Source organism: Buteo buteo, chromosome 11 (genome assembly GCF_964188355.1).
Source record: "Buteo buteo chromosome 11, bButBut1.hap1.1, whole genome shotgun sequence".
In the NCBI taxonomy this organism is placed as follows: Eukaryota; Metazoa; Chordata; class Aves; order Accipitriformes; family Accipitridae; genus Buteo; species Buteo buteo.
In genome coordinates, this window is record NC_134181.1 from 12443908 (window position 1) to 12462687 (window position 18780).

General features: G+C 37.7%; 2 protein-coding genes across 9 annotated transcripts in view; one reads left to right on the forward strand and one right to left on the reverse strand.

Moving 5' to 3' along the window:
• The window catches only part of LOC142036680 (neural-cadherin-like), a 69239-nt gene extending 58981 nt beyond the window's left edge, over positions 1-10258 (forward strand). The window contains exons 31-33 of the mRNA XM_075040106.1: positions 555-799; positions 3520-3674; positions 6789-10258. Coding sequence (XP_074896207.1) covers positions 555-799; positions 3520-3674; positions 6789-7202 — 814 coding nt within the window. The 3' untranslated portion in view covers positions 7203-10258. The remainder of the gene's footprint in view (positions 1-554; positions 800-3519; positions 3675-6788) is intronic.
• DPY19L3 (dpy-19 like C-mannosyltransferase 3) overlaps positions 1-18780 on the reverse strand; it is a 59892-nt gene that overhangs the window by 7656 nt on the left and 33456 nt on the right. For 2 of the 8 annotated variants that reach the window (XM_075040108.1, XM_075040109.1), the window contains 3 exons: positions 17371-17503; positions 16470-16628; positions 10415-15835 (listed from right to left, as the gene is read on the reverse strand). In XM_075040108.1, the coding sequence (XP_074896209.1) occupies positions 15674-15835; positions 16470-16628; positions 17371-17503 (454 nt within the window). In that variant the 3' untranslated portion in view covers positions 10415-15673. Of the gene's footprint in view, positions 1-1248; positions 1317-10414; positions 15836-16469; positions 16650-17370; positions 17504-18780 lie in introns of those variants that run through there. The other 6 variants (XR_012652195.1, XR_012652193.1, XM_075040110.1 and 3 more) reach the window with 5 other exon arrangements.

Below are 18780 nucleotides of genomic sequence, written 5' to 3' on the forward strand. Positions count from 1 at the left end.
CTGTGACCTCTGTTCCCTTACAGGCCATTCAAGTTGCATTAGAAGCACCGCATCATTAAGCTCTGAGTTCTTGTGTGTGGCTGGGGCTGAGGTTAGGACAACACTAATTCAAGTTAGTTGTGCTGTGAAAATGTACACTTTAAGCATTACTGACTACCACTGTCCACACAAATGGAGTTTTCTAGAGATGTATTTTTTTTCTGGAAATTCACTGTGATGGAAACACAAAGAACATAGCATAGCTTGTCCTGCCTAGATGGAACTGCAGACCTTAATCCAGCTATTTTTCACGTGGCTAATCTTGCAGAAGCCGGTGGAACTACCTGAGTTCTGAAAGCCCCAGATATAATGGTTTAAAGTTGTGGAGCTCATTGTTGTATGACTGCTTTAGAAAAAACTACAATCCTGTAATTATTCTAAGTAACTTACTTCTAGTAGCTATTTCAGAAACTGTATATAGAGTGTCATCAAAGACTGTTTTAAAATCTTAAACACTGTCTTTCGTGCCTACTTTCCCAAAGTTTAATGGTTTCATTTTGCCTTCATCTTTTCAGTTGCCCTCCGGGACACATGATCATGGAGAATGCCACTGGTAGACAGTGCGTCTACACTGCATGTGCTAAAAGGCCCTGTAACTATGGTACCTGCATCTCGCAGTCACCAACCAAGTTCCAGTGTCACTGCCCTGATGGTTATACCGGACGTTACTGTGAAATCACACTGGCGATCTTTCACAAGGATACAGGCCTGAGCTTTAGTTCCATGTTTGCCATCTGCATTTGCTTTTTGGCGCTGTTAGGTAGTTACGGCAACTATATCTTGTATTACCTTTGGTGAACTCATTTATCCATCTTGTCCTGAATAGTCATCATCTCATCCTCCTGCTGAAAAAAACCTCAGTTTCCTTATGGAGACTTCACTCGGCCTTCATTTCTTTGCCATGGTCTCAGCTCCGTCACTAACTTATTTTTCATCACTGTGTGCATATATTGTTAAGTGAATCAACATTTGTGAGCTATGGAAAGTCTTTGCAGTTGTTATTTTCTGCACATTTTCACTTCATTGCTAAGGAACGGTTCAGATGCATAATTGGAAACAAATGCAATTGAACAGCAAGAGTGGAAATTCCTACCAGATAAGCATTGTTTAAAATACTACTGAGCATGAAACAGATTTTTCAGTCTAGGAGAAATATGCTGTCCGATAGGAATACACTTGGTCAGACAGGAGCAGTCTCTTGCATCTTACCAGTTGTGTCACAACTCCTAACAGCTGCGTTTGGCTTCCTCAACCATTTTCAGGCTTAGGCATTGGATCTCAAAAAGAAGAGGAAAGACAAAGAGGGATCTCATGAGTGAGGAAGGATCACATCTTTGAGTCCTTCTCATGTATTCAAATTTCATGAAAGTTTGCCTGAGTAGGGACATAGGATTTTTCTCTTGGCTTTTATCATGTTAATTAAGTTTCATTCAGGAGTCATAGTATTGTGGACTATTTTGAGTCCATCTGTGTAGCTACCTGAAATACGATCATTTTCCCCAACTCTGTTAGATACTGTGTTTGCCATGCAAATACGAACAGCAAATAAGGTGGGAAGCTAGCTGGTTTCACAGCTTTTGGAATCCCAGTTAGCTGAGGTTGATAATAGATCATTATATTAAAGGAGGGTTTTTTTTACTGTGTCAGAGCAGTTTTATTGTGAGCTGACTTTGTGTTGCTGCCTGTGCTTGACTGAACTTGACTGAAAAAACAATATCTTTTACCTAATAATCCTGCTAATCTTTCAGGTCTAAATTATGAATAAGAAACAGTTGTTTTTAACCAAGTGGTGTGCACTGTTGTGATAATTTTAGTAGATGTGGTTAACTATGGTATTATCACACACCTGTAACTTTGTTAGGAGAAGTTTTTAAAAAATTCCTTGTTCTCAAGATGTTGGATGCCCTTTCTCTTACACAGCTTCTAGAAAGCAGTAATGTGCTTAAAAGTTATTAATTCATGCAACTTTAATTATAAATTTGTAAGTTTCCAATAGATTAGAAAAGCTGCTTTTCTGACATCTGATAAAATGTTTTAAATTCTTTTAAATCTTTTAAAATCTTTTAAATTCAAATGTGGAACCATTTTGCAAGTAGATCAATACCACGGCGGCTTCTACGTTGGTTTGATATCACACAAACCTTCCCCAGCCCTCCCTGCCAGGAGGGGAGTTCAGCTCATTTTGTTCAGTTAAAGACACAGTGATACTTGGGAGCTGGCAACTGCCCTAACACTAACACTATGGCTCAAAGCAACAATAAACTTCACAGAATGCATTTAATGACAGCTCAGGAATGTAAGATCCTGAGCAGAAAATCAGGCGGGAGCTTACTCTGTTGGTATCTGTTTGGAAGAGAGACTATCTTCATTGGGGGTACTTCTGGTTTACACTCTTACACTCTCGGAACACGGGCTATATTCATTTTAAGTATTGGCTTTCTACTAGCAGTCACAGTAAAGGAATAGGAGAGATGTAGAACGTTAAAGACTTCTTGAGTGTCTCATAATCAGCTCAGCTAAAAAATGATGTCTGAAAAGTTACTACACGTGTGAAAATGTGTGACACGTTCTGTTAATTGGGGGGGATGTGGGGGCAGGGAGGAAGCGGTAAATATACATCTCAAAAGCATTGATTCTGCTTGAAGGGTGTAGCTGCACAGCACAGTGCAGGGCATAGACCTGGGCGTACACCAGTTTTAGTCCCAAGGTCATCTACATGCTGCTCCACAGAACCGCACTCTGCTGTGTAGATATTCTGTAAAAGATTCTAGTCTTTTTAATTAACTGCATTGTTAGTTTATGGTATTCAGTGGTTTGAGGTCTTACTATGAGCTCTTATCAACTTTTATAGAGTTGGTAACACAGTGGTTCACAGGTTTCTATTTACATAATGCTCAGTATCTGATATTGTAGCTTTACAACTGTCAGTGTGTAAAACGTACCTAAGCATTTAAGAAAAATGTTTAAATTTATGGATGCTAAGGCAAAATGTGCCTAACTTTTTTTTTTCCTAGTAAAATGTATAACAGTTATTTCCTCTTTTGTCTCATGTCTTCGTGTGCTTCATTTCTGTGTAATTGTATCTGTTACTGTCAACACATTGTCACTTAAGTGCTACCCCTTTGTATACATTTTCTCTTACAAAGTTTAACTCAATACAGTAAATAGATAGGTCTCCGAATGCCACTTGGGTCATTCACTTCTTTAACAACTTCAGACTTGTACTTCAAAGGGTATTTTAAAATGCTCTTTAAAGGCCTTTTCTTCTGTCTTTTATGTTCACTTGTAACTACATTGAAGAGTGCAAAAATCAAACATTTGCTGAGAAACACAAAATTACAGCCTTGCTGGCTCTGACTGCAAACCAGTGCTGCGGTACTCATGTAGAATGGCTGCTAAGCCATCCTGCAGCACTTCTGTATATAAATGTTTGATTTGTTTCTGAATGATGTTCTGTTTTGCTCCTGTGTGTTTACACAGCTCTGTTCAGTGCTGTATTCTTGTGGGCTTGCTGGAAGACTCGCAAAGGTCTGAGCGGAGGAGTTTACCATGTGTCTGCGTATCATGAGGATTTGGAGGACATCAGAGAAAATATCCTCAACTACAATGAAGAAGGGGGTGGGGAACAAGATGAAGTAAGGATCACTGTGTTACATTACAATTAAGAGAGGACTCATGGCTCACCATGCTAATGAAAATATGTATTATGGTTTTCCTTTATAACTGAGGACCTTAGCCTTTGTTCTGCTGATTCATTACTGCAATTGGTAGATGAATTATTTGCAAGGTTATGTACACAAAGGTGCATGTTTCTTAAGTGGAGATAAGTGCCTATCAATTTTTAATTTGTCTTAAAGCAAGTGATCCTCTGTGCATATTTAAAAATGGTTGTAGAGTGAGTTTAGCAGTAAAGACTTTTTTGGTTTCATGGCTCAGGAGTCGCTGAGGTTCTCAGGGGTAATTACTGCTGTAGCACTGAGGGCTTGAAAGAGCCTGATGTGAACTGTTCTTTATGGACAGTCTCTTTCTGAGCAGCAGATAACAACAGCAGTTATTCAGACTTGGCTCGTTAAGAAAGTGAGGTACTACATTTCTTCTTCTTAAGTCCTAAAGCACATGGTGGTTGTGGAACCTTTCTGCTTTTTTCTGTTTTGGAGAGAAATACACTAGTGAACACAAGCTGTGTTTATACTTACAGTAGACCAGACTATACCCAAAACAGTATTGACATTTCTGCTAGCTGTTTTAAGGATTTCTACATGTCAGTTTAAGCCAGAACTTCAAAAGAAAACTGGAGATGATATAGATGAGTAATTTAAATAGGTTATTTGCTGACCGACGGACATGTGCTATGTTTAAAATAGGTAAGGAACTTCATTGCTGCCTTTGAAACTGTTCATTTCATGGATTCAAAAGGTGGTGTGACTCTGCAGGGGTAGTAATAGTCAGGTCACTAAGGTGATGGGTCAAAAAAAGCCAGCGATTTAAAAAACCCAACTAAATGTAACCTGTCCCAAAATTCCAAATATCTTCCAAGAATTTTTAGTTATAAAATACGGAGAGTGTTTTACAAGGCCGCCTGAGAAAATATTCTTACTTGTAGAGTATCCTTAATTTCTTGATGAATTAGTGTGAACATAATAAATACAGGGACATTTTCCATGTGATAACATATATAGCTATATGCATAAATACTTTTTTCCTTAATCAGATTAACTTCCTCTGCAATACTTTGCAATTTTATACCCAGAAGGTCTACAGATTGAGGAAATCCACAGTTACTGTATGATATGTTTAATTACTTTTGGAGAGTTCTTAAAATACACTCCTTATTTTAAGCTGTGGAAACAAATTAGTGACTTGATGATCTTCATCTAAGGCTATTACTCTGTCTTGAAGAAATGCTGCTTGGAGTGAAGTCTCTACAGGTTCTGTGTACTGTTCCTAAATTATTCAGATTTTACAGTTGCTGGGATTGCAGCTAAAACTTTTCAGCATCCTTTTTAATACCTAATTGTTTGTCTAGATTTAAAACCCCCCAAATACTCAGAATTACAATACTTTAATTGTATTCTAATTTACCTTAACAAAAGGATCACAAGGGCGCTTGGACAAGAGAGTTTTGTTTTTGTAATGTTAGCAGAGGGTAGGACTATGGGGACAAGAGGCTGTCTTACTAAGGAGTTTCTGCACCTGAAATAAAACTATCCCTCAGAGAAATTAGGAGTTTATAAAAATTGTAGCAGATTAGTGCACCATTGAGTATATATTTAACACAACTAAACACCAAATGTTAAAAGCCAGCTTTGAAGCTAGAGGCAAGGATCGACTTGGGTTTGTGGACTGCCAACTAAGACTGGTATGTGGTCAGAAGAAATGTGTCATTTTAATGAACAACTAATAGCAGTGGAGGATGATTTTAATAGCACCCAGTTCACTGAAGGGATGATCCTTAAACCTGTATTTGGACAAACTCCCATTTAAATTTTGTATGACGAAAAGTTGCCATGTTTTATTGATTATACTGGTAGCCATGCTATTATAAAATGCTCATAGTGGGATCATACTGTAGCTTGCAGTTACTTGGAACATGGCTAGGCATGTGCGCTGTAGGTCTCACATTGTTCATCACTAACAGTATTTAGTCTCTAGATGAATGGAAGTAAGCAGCTATTCTATGTCACAGTCCTGTCCCAAACCCTAGTGTTGCCACTTACAGGGCTTCCTGATTGCAGGTGGGTTTTTTCTTGAAGCAGTTCTCTGTCTCCAATTGAAATTCAGCAAAGCTCACCAAGATTACCTAGGTTAATCTCTTATAAAATGGCTATGTGCAATTCAACATGCGAGAGAATAAATGTAATCTGTTGGAAGGTGCTGATTTGACAGCTCTGTCATTGATGGCTACTATTCAGATGAATAGCATGAACAATATAAATAATTGCTTGTTTGCTCTAACGAATTCTGCCTCATGCAGCCTGTCAACATTCTTCTTTGGCCTGTAAATAAGTCCAGAGACACAACCTTTGGATTGTAGAAAGGTGAAGGATGCTGTAGGACAACAATTCTTTTCTTTCTTCCAGGTGGCATAAAGATTCTGATCAGCTAATGCAATTACCACGTACGGTATTGGTAGCTTTAGTGACAGAAATTGCACTTCAGGAACTGCAGCACAATTACCAGGCAGCATTAACTGCTTCTGCACTAGAAGGGCTTTTTTTTTTTTTTTTTTTTTTCCTTCTTGTAATAGGTAGTTACTTGGCTTTTACAATCATGCCACTTCGTATAATTCACCATTATTCCACAGATAGATAGAATTTTAACAGAAATCACAGTAGGTGTTTGAACTACTAATGCAGAAAGATTTAACATGCTATTTGTCAATATCCTTTCTCACCTTTGTTGCCAGACTCAGTGGTGTTTAATGATGATGAAATACTCAGATCTGAATTTCAGAACAAAAATTTTTGTGTTTGCCATTTTTATTTAGCTTCTAATACGAAATTAAACTTGATTTTGAACCTAACTGCAGTAGTGCAGGCTGCCTAGGTGTTCCTCACACATTCTCATCTGCTTGGTGGGTTTTGGCTTTCTTAGGTGCATTGTAGGTGGCAGAGTTGGTTGAACAAGCCAGTCCTTCATGTGTTCACACCAAACGGACTGCTTCGGGATTGTTCCTTATTTCCACTAGAATGTGAAATTTAGGGACCTACAGAGAATATTAATTTAATGTGAATGGTTTCTCACTCCAGGATGCATACAATATGGCAGAACTGCAGGTGTCTATTCAAACCAGCCCAGTCTATTCCCTCTACAAGAAGAAAGAAAAACCACCAACACTGAACAGTTTCTGTAGTGACGCGTCCCCAGGCGCGCAGGAGCAGACCAAAACATCAGCAACTACAGCAGCCTCTTTCACTAATGCAGACTTTGGTCACTACTTGTCAGATGTTGTTAGAGATGCCGATGGTCATCCCCAGGCTGTACTCCCAGACTCACTGCGGGTGTTTTGCACTGAAGGAGAAGGCTCAGTTGCTAGCAGTCTGAGTACCCTGAGCTCCTCCGGGCTGGATGAGGGTATAGTGTATGATGACATTAAAGAGTGGGGACCAAACTTTGAGAAACTAAGTGAACTGTACTCACATACAGATGCAGAAGACTTGTAGATACCAAGTCTACTATTTTCAAAGTTTTGGAAGCAAGGGTGAAGGACAGTTTTTCATGCTGCTGCTACGTACTACCCCTGCCTCGCCCCCCTTTTTTTCCTGTTATGCTAGGTGGTCAAATTCCCACTAATGAGCCACACTTTGAATCTAACTGAAAAATTCAGTAGTAGGAGCTAAGCTTGGGACATTCTGGACATTTGCATTTGGGGATATAAACTTAATGGAAAGAATAAAGGGAGAACTTGGGCTACTTAGTCATTCACATACAGTGTTTAAGAAACAGACTTTTTGTCACTAAGGTAATAAAAGACTCTTTGAGAGATCCTATGTACATAAGCTAAGATGGTGCTCAAAGCATGAATAAAGCATGCTCTGTGTACTGTTCTCAGTAGGAGCTTTAGCAGTTATTTGAAGAAAAAAAGCACGTAGTCTTTTTCTTGTGGAAATAAAGTCCATATTGTATTATTATATCCATCTTGTTTCCCTGACTGACCTCAGTTACAGCACCTGCTCATTGAACATAGGGCAGATGAGACTCTACAGATCCAGGTAAAGCATGGACAGTGAGCTTTAACTTTAGGTCTAACTTAATGAAATCCCTTTATGCTGTCATATAAACGCAGAAACTGGATTTAGGCACAACATGTCAAGTCAGCTGCTTGCAGCTAAATACTTAATTAAAAGGCCTGGTTTTCTAAGATACTAGCCTAAAAGGTCACTAGTTAAGAATTTCAGTAGCAAACACCACAGTTCACCATATTCTCCCATTCCTAATGGGCTACTAAACTGAAGCTAAATTAAGGACCAGCCTGAACCATGTCACTTGCATCTACAATCCTGTCTCCCATGTCTTGCTAAACCTCCTTTCATAGAAGCATTGCAAGTATTAGGTTTGAGAGGCTGGAGATCGACTGCTTTAATAGAAGCACTGACCAGCTACAACTGTAGCCAAGTAATGCCTTGCCAGGCAGAGCTGACTGGGGATACAGATGCATTTTCAGTGAAGAAAAAACCCAACATCCTTTGGATGTTGTCAAAATACCTAGTGTCCTGAGGATGTCAGAAGACTGAAGGTCTGTCTTTCCTGTCTCCAAAAAAGAACTTCACCCAGCACTGGGATTCTAAAACTAAAATCTTGTGATAAACAAAACCCTGCCAAAAGTCTGACAATTCAAAGATGGTAATTTTCTCAAACCCATGAATGACAGCACGTAGTAATACAGGCTTCCCTAAGATATATATTAGTAGAAAATCATCATTAATTGGGGACAGAGAAACACAGGGGAAAACTAACAGCAGTTGCAGGGGGTGGAACATTATGCTTTAAATCAGTCCCTTTTTCAGACTGTTTAATGTCTAGCTAGTATTCTGCTTTTTTTTTTTTTTGAAACTTGACAATATTTGGAAGAGAGAAGATTTCATAAAATTAATTTTGACTATTTTTTTTGAATTGAGACCACTTGTATATTTAAGTGGAGTGCAGCAAGAACAAAATCTTACTCTGCTGTTTCTTTGTATAATGTGTAAATATATTAACAGCTGATAATATATCATATAGATGGTAAGATAATTTAATTTGTTTCATTAAAACAAAGCATAAAACAATGTATGGTAAAGGACATTAAAATGGCTTTGCTTACAGTTGCACCAGTAGCTTGTTTCGGGAGGTCTGGCTTTTATTTTTATACATACATTAAACAAATAGGTCAATGCAGTCTGCAGGCTAGATTAATTTGCACATTTGTCATTTGGGAAATGTTCACACAGTATCTTGTTCTTGCATGCATTTGTGACACACTTTGGAAAATCTTGAGCACAAAATTAACCAATGGTTACACACTGCAGATGATGTGGCATTTTCATCTGGAAAAGCTAAATGCCATTTTTACCCATGCCTAATAGTTTTGATTCACAGATGCTACATAGTCTATGATTTTGTAATTTTACTGATATATTTACCTGTGAAGTAACATAGGCTAAAATATCTTGCAATGTTCACAAGTCAGGTATGTCAGCTTCTGTATTTCATGATCGTAGCAGTCACAAACAGGATATGGAAAATGGAGTAAATATATATTACGCACAAAATTATTCCTTCTCTGAACAGCAGTAATTTTGTTTGCATACCTTGTGTTCTTTCCATAATTATGGATATGCTGTCATTTTGGCTGATTTTTATTTAATTTAGCTTGTAAGCTCCTTGGGGCAAAGACTGCCTTTATTTGCCTGTGAGGTGTCATGCATATCTGAGGCGCTGTATAAATAATAAATAAGCCTTCTGTATATGATGTCTCTTCCTTGAATTTATTTAAGGCTGACTAAAGCTTAGAGTCTATTGAATTACTTCTCTCTCAGCATTGATCAGTTACTTCCACAGACCTGAGTCATACATGCTGTTCTGTCTGAAAAGCTGAGGGGAAGCAGCAGTTGCTTCTAATCGATGTGTGGACTCAAGCTGTAGTTACACACTCAAAAGATGTTACTATTTCTGAATTTCCCTGAGGGCTTCAGCTGGCTGAGGCCACAGACCTGTACTTCTCCCAGATATCCAAGTGCTTTTTGCATATAGCATGGTTGGTGTTTTTGCAAGACAGACAACTAGTCTAAGAAGGAAGAAATCCTTAACTTCATGTTCAGTAGCATTACTCAAGTTGTGTTACCCATAGGCTTATTCCCTATTCTGGGATTTTAAGTGCTGAGAAGCAGCAGACATGTAGGATGTGTGCTGTGATCCTTAACATTCATGATGTGCAGCAGGACACATGTACTGGTTCAGAAGATAGATGGTCAAAAGAGCTCCGGGCTTGATGGGCAGGACAAACTGCAAGACACTAATACATCTCAAAACACTCCAGTTATTTTCCTTTTCTTCCTCAGCCTGTGATCTTAATTCATTCCCACATGAATACCAAGTTGAGATTTGCAACAAAATGCAATCAGCAGAAGAGTCAGTAGGGCTTTGCTCTAAATGTGTCACAGTTAAACCAATCACTGAGCACTGGGGAAAAAAATTTAACACTCTCACTTTCCCCAGGATGTGCTCAAATATCCTGACTGGAGAGTAGTCTGTGATACAGAGGTCTTGGTCCCATCTGTTGAAGCTTTTACTCCATCCATGAAGTACTTAACTGGCCACTGGGTGAGAGTAAAAGCAAGCCCAAACACAATTCTTTAACTTCGTGACTGGGAGCCACGTGGGCAGCTGGGTTGCGCAGGCACAGCTGCAGAGCTGCTGAGGTTGAGAGGTCTCCTATTAACTACTATTCCTGAACAGGTGATTTGTAAGCCAACCTGAAGCTGCTGCTCTACAACTGCTTCCTCCTGTATTACAGCTATGGTGCCAATTTGTAAACAAACATAAATAATAACAACAACCACAATCCCAGAGCTGCTTGTGTAATTGCAGTTAGCCATACATTTTACAGAATATACAGTATAAAACAAAAGGTCAGAAAACATTTTAAAATTGCTATAGGAACTTGGGTAGATACACTCTCAGTAATAGGACATACTCATTTGCAGCTGTCATGCCCCTAAAATCTACTTTTCCTCCTTCTAGGGATTACTAATTAGTTCACTTAATTTATCTGTTTTAATTTGTATGCTGCTCTTTTAATTACTGTGCAATTTCTGAAATCATATCGTCATTCGTTCTGCATTTACAGATACATACAAATATTTCAGTACCTCTACAAAAAAGCTTATCACAGTATAGCACTGACATGGCTCAAGACCAGGAACAGCTGGCTTGACAACAGAAAGCTTTTCAATGGGTGAGGAGGGAAGAAAAAAAAATTGAATTAAAAAAATCATTGGGTCCCTAGGTAGTGGGATTTTCCATAATCTGGTACTTTTATTAATCTTCTTCCACGTTCTTTACAGACTTTAAACATGTAGTAAGAACATTTTATTTAGTATAAAATATTTGTAAAGGTCTGAAATTTAAATAATCATGTGGATATTAGTATTTAATCTGTCTGCCTGTCAACTACATTAATCTTTGTGTTTTCCCCCTTTTAACATAACATTCCAAGTATATAACATGTAGCCAAGCCATACGAAAGCCGATTGTCCTTAGGTCTGACCTACCAGCTAGTACCAGCAGGTTTAGAAGGGAAACCATGGCTGTGAAAAGAGCAGGATTAGGCAAGCAGAAGAAAGTTGAGCATTTTCTTAATTACAGAAATGCTAAAAACCATGGCCATCTCCTGGGGATTTAAATAACTAGCTTGCATCGCACTACTGGTAACTGTTGGTGAGCGAGGTTTTGAGAAACCTGGTTCTCTGGAACCCAGAATCCCCTCTATGCAAGCATACCACGTTATGATCACATTCCATTAATTAATCTTACAGAAGTCCTGTCCGTACCTAATTAACATGGTGACAAAACTCCCCCAAACCTCACTTTAAGAGTATTACTACACATGCAAAGATGTGACTGCACTCAGGCACCACAAATGAGAAAAAGACATGCTGGACAGTTATATGTATAGCTCTGCACATCCTGCTTCTCCCTGCCGCAAGAATGCCTAGACTTTTAAAAGTTTACCTATATCACGACATACTAATTCAAATAAAGCACTTGATACATGTAATTTTTCTCTCCCAAAGAATGCACACTTCTTTTCATCGGGTAAGAAAGAATACTAAAGCTTGAGCTACAGTGTGGAAACAAGCAGATCCCTATTGGTCAAAGTAAATTATATTTACTTAAATGGAGTAACTGCCTCAGCCTACTGACCTTGCTAAAGTTGAAATGTATTGGGTGATGACTGGTAAAAATCATGGCTGATAGAACTTTAACTTGTAACAGAGAAAAGAAGTCAGCAAGGTGTTAAAACACAAAGATGATTCAAGAAGTCAGTGATACATGCAATGTGACAGGCTTGAGAAAAGTCAAAACTTTCTGCTGAAAAATACTTTGCTTTCGTCCATAGGGACTGAAACAAAGCTGATTCCCTAGCTGCACCTTTCTCAATCCATCCTGAAGTAAAAGCAGCCAAAAGACTGATTTTCAAATTACACGATTTATTTAGTATACAATAGTCATTACATCTCCTTACAACAATGTATTATAAAATAACTATGTTAGATCTCACCGGCAGAACATTGAAACAAGAAATGAAAATACACTTAAGGATCTCAAAGGCTTTTCTCCCCTAAAAACATTCTGGCTCCTTGATAACATTTTGTCTCTGCCATCTAAAAAAAGTAATTCACACCTCAATTCCACTGATAACGCGCCGCTTAAAAGTCCTTGTGGGCAACAGGTAACATACACAAGAGGTCACGATGGTGCCATTCCCATTGCTAGTCTGGTGCTATTCCCACTGCTAATTATTTATAAGACTTCGGTAAATGCATTGCCACGAGGGTTTTCCTGGGCATGGATTGTACTTCATACAATGAAACAGTGATGCCACAGCAACCATTTGGAAATAAGGTGCATCAGGATGATGTAGTTTAGGAACAGGTAAAGTTTTTTTAAAAAGAACTGCACATTTTAAATGCAGTGAATACAGATCACAGCAAGACACAGAAAGTAGAGAAAATAACTATCAGACAACTAAACCACCACCTGCCTCCTAGAAGTCTCAGACTCTTACACGCCACCTCCAGCAAGAGGAAACGTAGCCCTTTTCACCACCAGACCGACCCACAGCCCCATACCTCCGCCAGCACTGACTACTCACCGCTGCTCCAGCCTTCCCCAGCATGCTTTGCTCTGGCAGGCAAGCCTTTCAATGAGGGACAGCGAAGCAGCTGCTCGCTCTTCAAGTGCTGTCTTGATGTGTGTGTTGCTTTCCTCTGAGCTGGTAAGCGATTTTGTTCCTTGGCATTTTCTATTTTAAGGAGATGGGTCTTCTGAACGCTGTACTACATAGTCACCGAAATACGCCCTTCCCTCAAGTATTAAATCTTTCTGATACAGGAACTGCTGGAATGGTTTGAAAGTGTCACAAGCTACCTAGGCTTTAAAGACTGTGAACTGCAAGAGTTAAGCAATCTCCAAAATACTTTTTATCTAATACTTCAACTTTCTGGTGTGCTGCTTTGGGGGAGGTTTGTGTTGCAAGAAGAAACTATGTTACTGTGGTAGCTCTGGATTGTAACAGCCATTGCTTTTTATGCTTCCCAAGACCAAGGGTAGCTTGGGGGGTCTAGTCTGTTCTAAAAGAAACCCAAACAAAACAAAAAAATTTGCACTTGGTAGTTTCTATGAAAAGGTTAAATTTCTCCTTTGGCAACATTAGAGACTGTATTTTTGAAGAAAGGCTATTTAAAAATAATTACTGTTACAGTCAGGACTTTTTAGTTTCAGCTGTTACCTACAAGTAAATTCTGAAAATCATAGGGTACCACTGGATTTTGAAATCTCTCATTTGAATCAGAGGAAAGTTACTCCACCTTTAAAGAAAGATACAACCACATTTTAAAATAAGACAATACAGCCTAGACCTACTTTACCTTACGTGTGCTTGTTTTCAATTACTGTAAGGCACTCATTGAGGAATTCACTGACCCATGCTTTCAGCAAGAACAGGCGTGCATCATTACAGGCCTAATTAAAGTTTTAATACTGATTAAAATGTTTTATTATTGTATTATGTTAAACTGCAGTGGTCTCCAACCTCATTAAGGGATACAGGCTAGAAATTACTCAGGAGTTTCAGTTGCTCAGTTTAACAACCTAGCTACTGTCAATGTTTGATTTAAATACAGTCTGATTAAAGCACACTTTCCTTTTGTGTTAGCGTGAAAGTGCAGAAAGATGTTGAACATTGTTTAATGAGTATTTACTGAACATAAAATTGTTTGAGCATGTGACATAACCATCTCCATCTCTTCAGTAATTTACCTTAGTACAACTGAAAAGGGAAAACATTTCAATCGTTTGGAATTGAAACACAGCTCAGTTGTGAAAGCTAATCTCATTACACATCTTGATTAAATTAAATGTGGAGTTTGCTATCAGTAGCACTTTAAGTTTCCCATCATTAGAAATTAATTGCAGTGGTAATTATTATAACTGAGTTATTTGCACAGGCCACAAACACTCTTATAGGTGTTCAAATGTTAATTCAACATTGGCCTAGAGGCACTTGATTATTACAATTCTGTTTTTTCATAAGAAACAAATGATCCTAGTGGATGTCTAATTAAAGTTGGAGAGTACTGTTAGACTTTCAATCAGATTTAATCTCTAATTTCAATATAAAACCAAAGCAGCACTAAAACACAGCAAAGGTCATGTGTTATCTACATAGCATTTAGAAAGTCAGTACAATTCACAAAGTTCTAGCCGGTAAAAAGACAAAGGGTACAAACAAATCACAAAATTCTCAGGATTGAGGCCTGTCTTCACCTAATATTCCAAGTCAATTTAAGATAAGTGTAGTCTATTTTTTAGGATAAAGAGCAAGGACACAATGATTTTGTGCTAAAATATATAGCTCAGTGTCTGAAATAACGTAAAACAAAGCTCTAATACCTGAATGTATTTTAAATACCTAAGTTTCCTGCTGATTTTAGAGATGAATTCTTTTTTTTGTAAGGTTGGCAGTGTTCAATTTTGGTATCCTACTGGAATTCACATGGGGAGAAAAAGGTTCCCCTGTAGTTCAGAAAGCAAATATAGAAAATAGTGTTGTGAGAATCCAAGCTGAGAAATTTAGTTTTTTGTTTGTTCTGAGTGATTTATGAGGATACAAACATGCAACATGTATCAAAGCATGCTCCAACTTCTATTCTGATTAGAAATACATAACACTCCATCATTAAATGCTTAGCGTTATAAACCAGTATGCTTATGTTTCACTAAAAATGCTGGACAATGATTGAAGTTTTAGTCCTCAACCTTATTTGCTGATTCTGCGCTCACTGGTTCTGCAACCACACTCACAAGCTTGGAAACTCATATCTGCCTACATTCCCAAAGAATTAAAAAAAGAGGCACTGAAAGAGCACAAGGATCTGTCAAAGAGGATCAGATTGTAAGACAAAACTTAATTTTTTGTGACTATTTTCAGGATTCACAAAGATAATGCATACTCAGTATAGGAGTAGTGTGGCCCGCTTTCACTGAATTTCTATCATTTTATAGTAAAAATCCAAACTGCTGAGCAGAACTTCATAGGCTAGCTATTCTGCAGTGGTCATGCAGGCGGCTCATTTTGTCTGTCTTCCAATCAGTTAGAACTGGAAAACAGCTATATCCTAGGTATTCAGAATGTCAGACTTCATAATCAAAATGGTCCCTGCTAGCATTTATTTATGAATCTATGAAAATTTTGGCAACATCAAGAATGTTATCAAAAGTAAATTGTCTAAAAAAATAAGAATCACAGTAATTAAACAAGAAAACATCAATGTAAAATGTCTTATAAATGTAACATTTGTAAACTTCTTCTGCATTTTCTAATGTGGGTCCTAGCATTGAAATACTGAATTTGAAGCCATGGTTGGAAACGCTATTTATGCTTAGCAAGTTTGTAAACATGGAATGTTTTGTTCTGAAACACTCTAGTGAAGTGTATAGTATAAGGCGGTAGGTTTTTTTTAATTTCCTCACAGAAGCGAGGATATAACGAAGGTTTCAAATCAGGTTCATTCTCTCCCAAACCATCCATGATCTGTAATGAAATTGAACAATTTGTGAAATATCTTTAGCCAGTTCACAGTTACAGGCAATAACAGAAGCTAAAAACAACCTTGACAATACATTCAGAGGGTCAGCCTGGCCAGATTTGTTAACAGTGACTGTATGAAACAAGTGGGAGGAAGAAAATAACATTAAACCAATAAGATTTATAGTATCGTCTCTATTATGGATAAAGCTGATTTGTCAGAGGTACATAATCTGCTTTGCATTATGTGGTCTGCTATGGTTCCATGTTAGCCCCAGAAATGCTTGAAAACTCCCCTGACACAATGGAGTAATGCACTGGTCCTGAGGGAATTGAAGCTATGAAGTGATTTGCACTCTGAAAGGAAATGCTATTTGTGTACTGCTAACCTGAAGCTCATCAGAAAGTGATTACTTATTTTGCCCAGGCTGAATTCTTCCTTTTTTAATTATCAAATATTGTTAAAAGGAAGCAGTGTTCCATATGGCGATTTTGAGAATGTCTAAAGGCTCCATTAGATTTTACTTTCCACACTCATGATGAAGCGGAAATAACCCAAGCTACTTCAGATCGTAATTGTATTTCAAAAAGAAGTTAAGCAAAATGTGTTTTCTTTATAAATCTTGTATATAATACTTACATGGCCATTAGCTATATCAAGTAAGTCACGTAACCGACAGCCTCTACTGTGTCTTCTTTCGTAACAAATACTGTCTTCTAGGATCACATAGTCTGTGCCAAAGGATCGCAGTATTCTATAAACATCTTCAGGAGATCTCTTGGCATAGATCTGATAAATCTATAGAAGAAGGAAACTAAGCTGTAAGACACAACATTACCATTATTTCTTTGTTTGCTCTTTCATGATTTCTTTATCTTGAACCAGAGAAAGAATTGACATTGATAATCCATGTGACTTGAATTAAATATTAAAAAAAAAAAAAAGTTTTATTCAGTAGCCACTTAAACTTTCTATGTTACAGCCACTATGATACACAATAGTACTGCTGCTGACCACATAAACACTGGATGATGGTGCTGCTGTCTGCAGAAAGGCCTTGGTAGATGCCTGTAAGACTTTCAGAATGTCTGAATTATAGGGAAGAATAGTTTAAAACAATCTCCCCAGCTTTGTGTGGAGTTTCGTAAGGTGGTTTCTATATAAAATGTTATGTGCTAGTCTGGGAACTGAAGGGAGTATCAGGCAAATCAGGAAATGCTCCATGTGGGTTTAACGGCCCAACTGGGCAGCAGAATTTGTTAATGCCAACAGTTCCCAAACCAGTTCACTCAGAACTAGCTTGAGTAGCTAGGTACAGTTATTCAGATATACACCAGCTGCCAGAAGTAAGTTAGCAGATGCCCAAAGTATTATGAGTTTCACAGAAGTTACATTCTGGAACTGTATCTGAAAATAAATTAGTTCAATGAGTAAAGTACATGATGTCACTTGCAATATGCCATTAGAGACAGCATGTGTTTTCTGGAATGGAGCCACTGATATGGATAAGAATTAGCTTGAACAATCAGAATACTCTTACCTGTTTTGTTCTCTCTCTCAGATTCTTATCCTCATAATGGGGATGATTAGTTAAGGTCCGTCCAGTGCACAGTTTGACTCCTGCTAACAGCTGCATGCTCCCAGCAAACACTGCTGTGTTTGGAGTGTTTGACCTAAACAAATGTTGATCAGTCTGAGGAAGTCTTGTAGGGGCATTTTTGCATTGCTTGTTTACAGATCAGAAGGAAAAAAAAGACTGAAAAAATATTTTTCTGCCTCTCCTCTATTCAGGGAGCAAACTGTTCAAGCAACTGTGTTTTCTTCAAATATGAAGCGGATAAATCACGATAATACTCTCTAACTGCAAATAAAAAATTTACTATGCACTATGAGGAAATTTAGGGAAAACTTGATCCTTAAAATTTAAAACTACTTCCATATTTCATATATTTCTTGGGTTCATATAGCCTCTGAATATTTGTAAATTTCTATATCCTAATTCTTTTAACATCTCAAGAAACTTATTGTGACTTAGATTTGTGTCTGATATATAAGGTATTCCACATAAAATGGATTATGTAATCTGAATGCTAAAACTTCTACTGTCCTGGCATTCACCATTCACTTGGAATGAAAACTTTGTTATGTGAGACATTAGCCCTCCCATTATGACAACTGTGGGGAAGAAATTACAAAAAAAGTCACCCCAGTTGCAAGGGGTGGGGTGGGTTGGATGCAGAAGATGTCAGATAGAAATGCTGTCAATAACTGATACTGTGATCTCATCTGAAATTCAAAGCCAATATCTAGAATTGTTATCTAAATAACAGTCTTGGTTTCTCAGGATTGTTTAAATGCCCGTAATAAAAAAAATCATTTCTGCTCTCCTTCCCCCCAACAAGTTTACAATCTAAAATATATGTAAAGATACATCAGAAGGGCATAGAAAAAAGATAAAGTAAAAATGCCAGGCAACAGAGACTACTATAATTAGGCTAATTAAAAATGGTCACAGTATGCTTAAGTGTTTTCTAGTGCTTAGTAGGCATATAACCATGAAAAGTTCTATGAAGACTAAAACAACACAAAGAAGCATACATTAAATCAAGTAAAATGAAATTAGAAAGGAATATAAATAGTTGCCTAACATCCACATACATGCACGTATGGCACCTATAGTAGTCACGTAACTGTGACACTTTGGGGTGCACTTTAGGGAGCCTTTTGAAACTGCAGCTATATATTCAGTCTTCTCTAAGCTCTGTGATTGGCTTGAAAATGTTAAGAGACAAGTATTAAATTTTACTATTGCCTTTCAAGAGATTATGCTTAGCAAATGAATTAATAATTACAAACCCTTCCTAAAAATTCTTGCACGAGTAAATTAATCTCATCTAGGAAGGACAGAGATAGTATTTTTAATAGGCCAGTTTAACTTTACTGATAGACT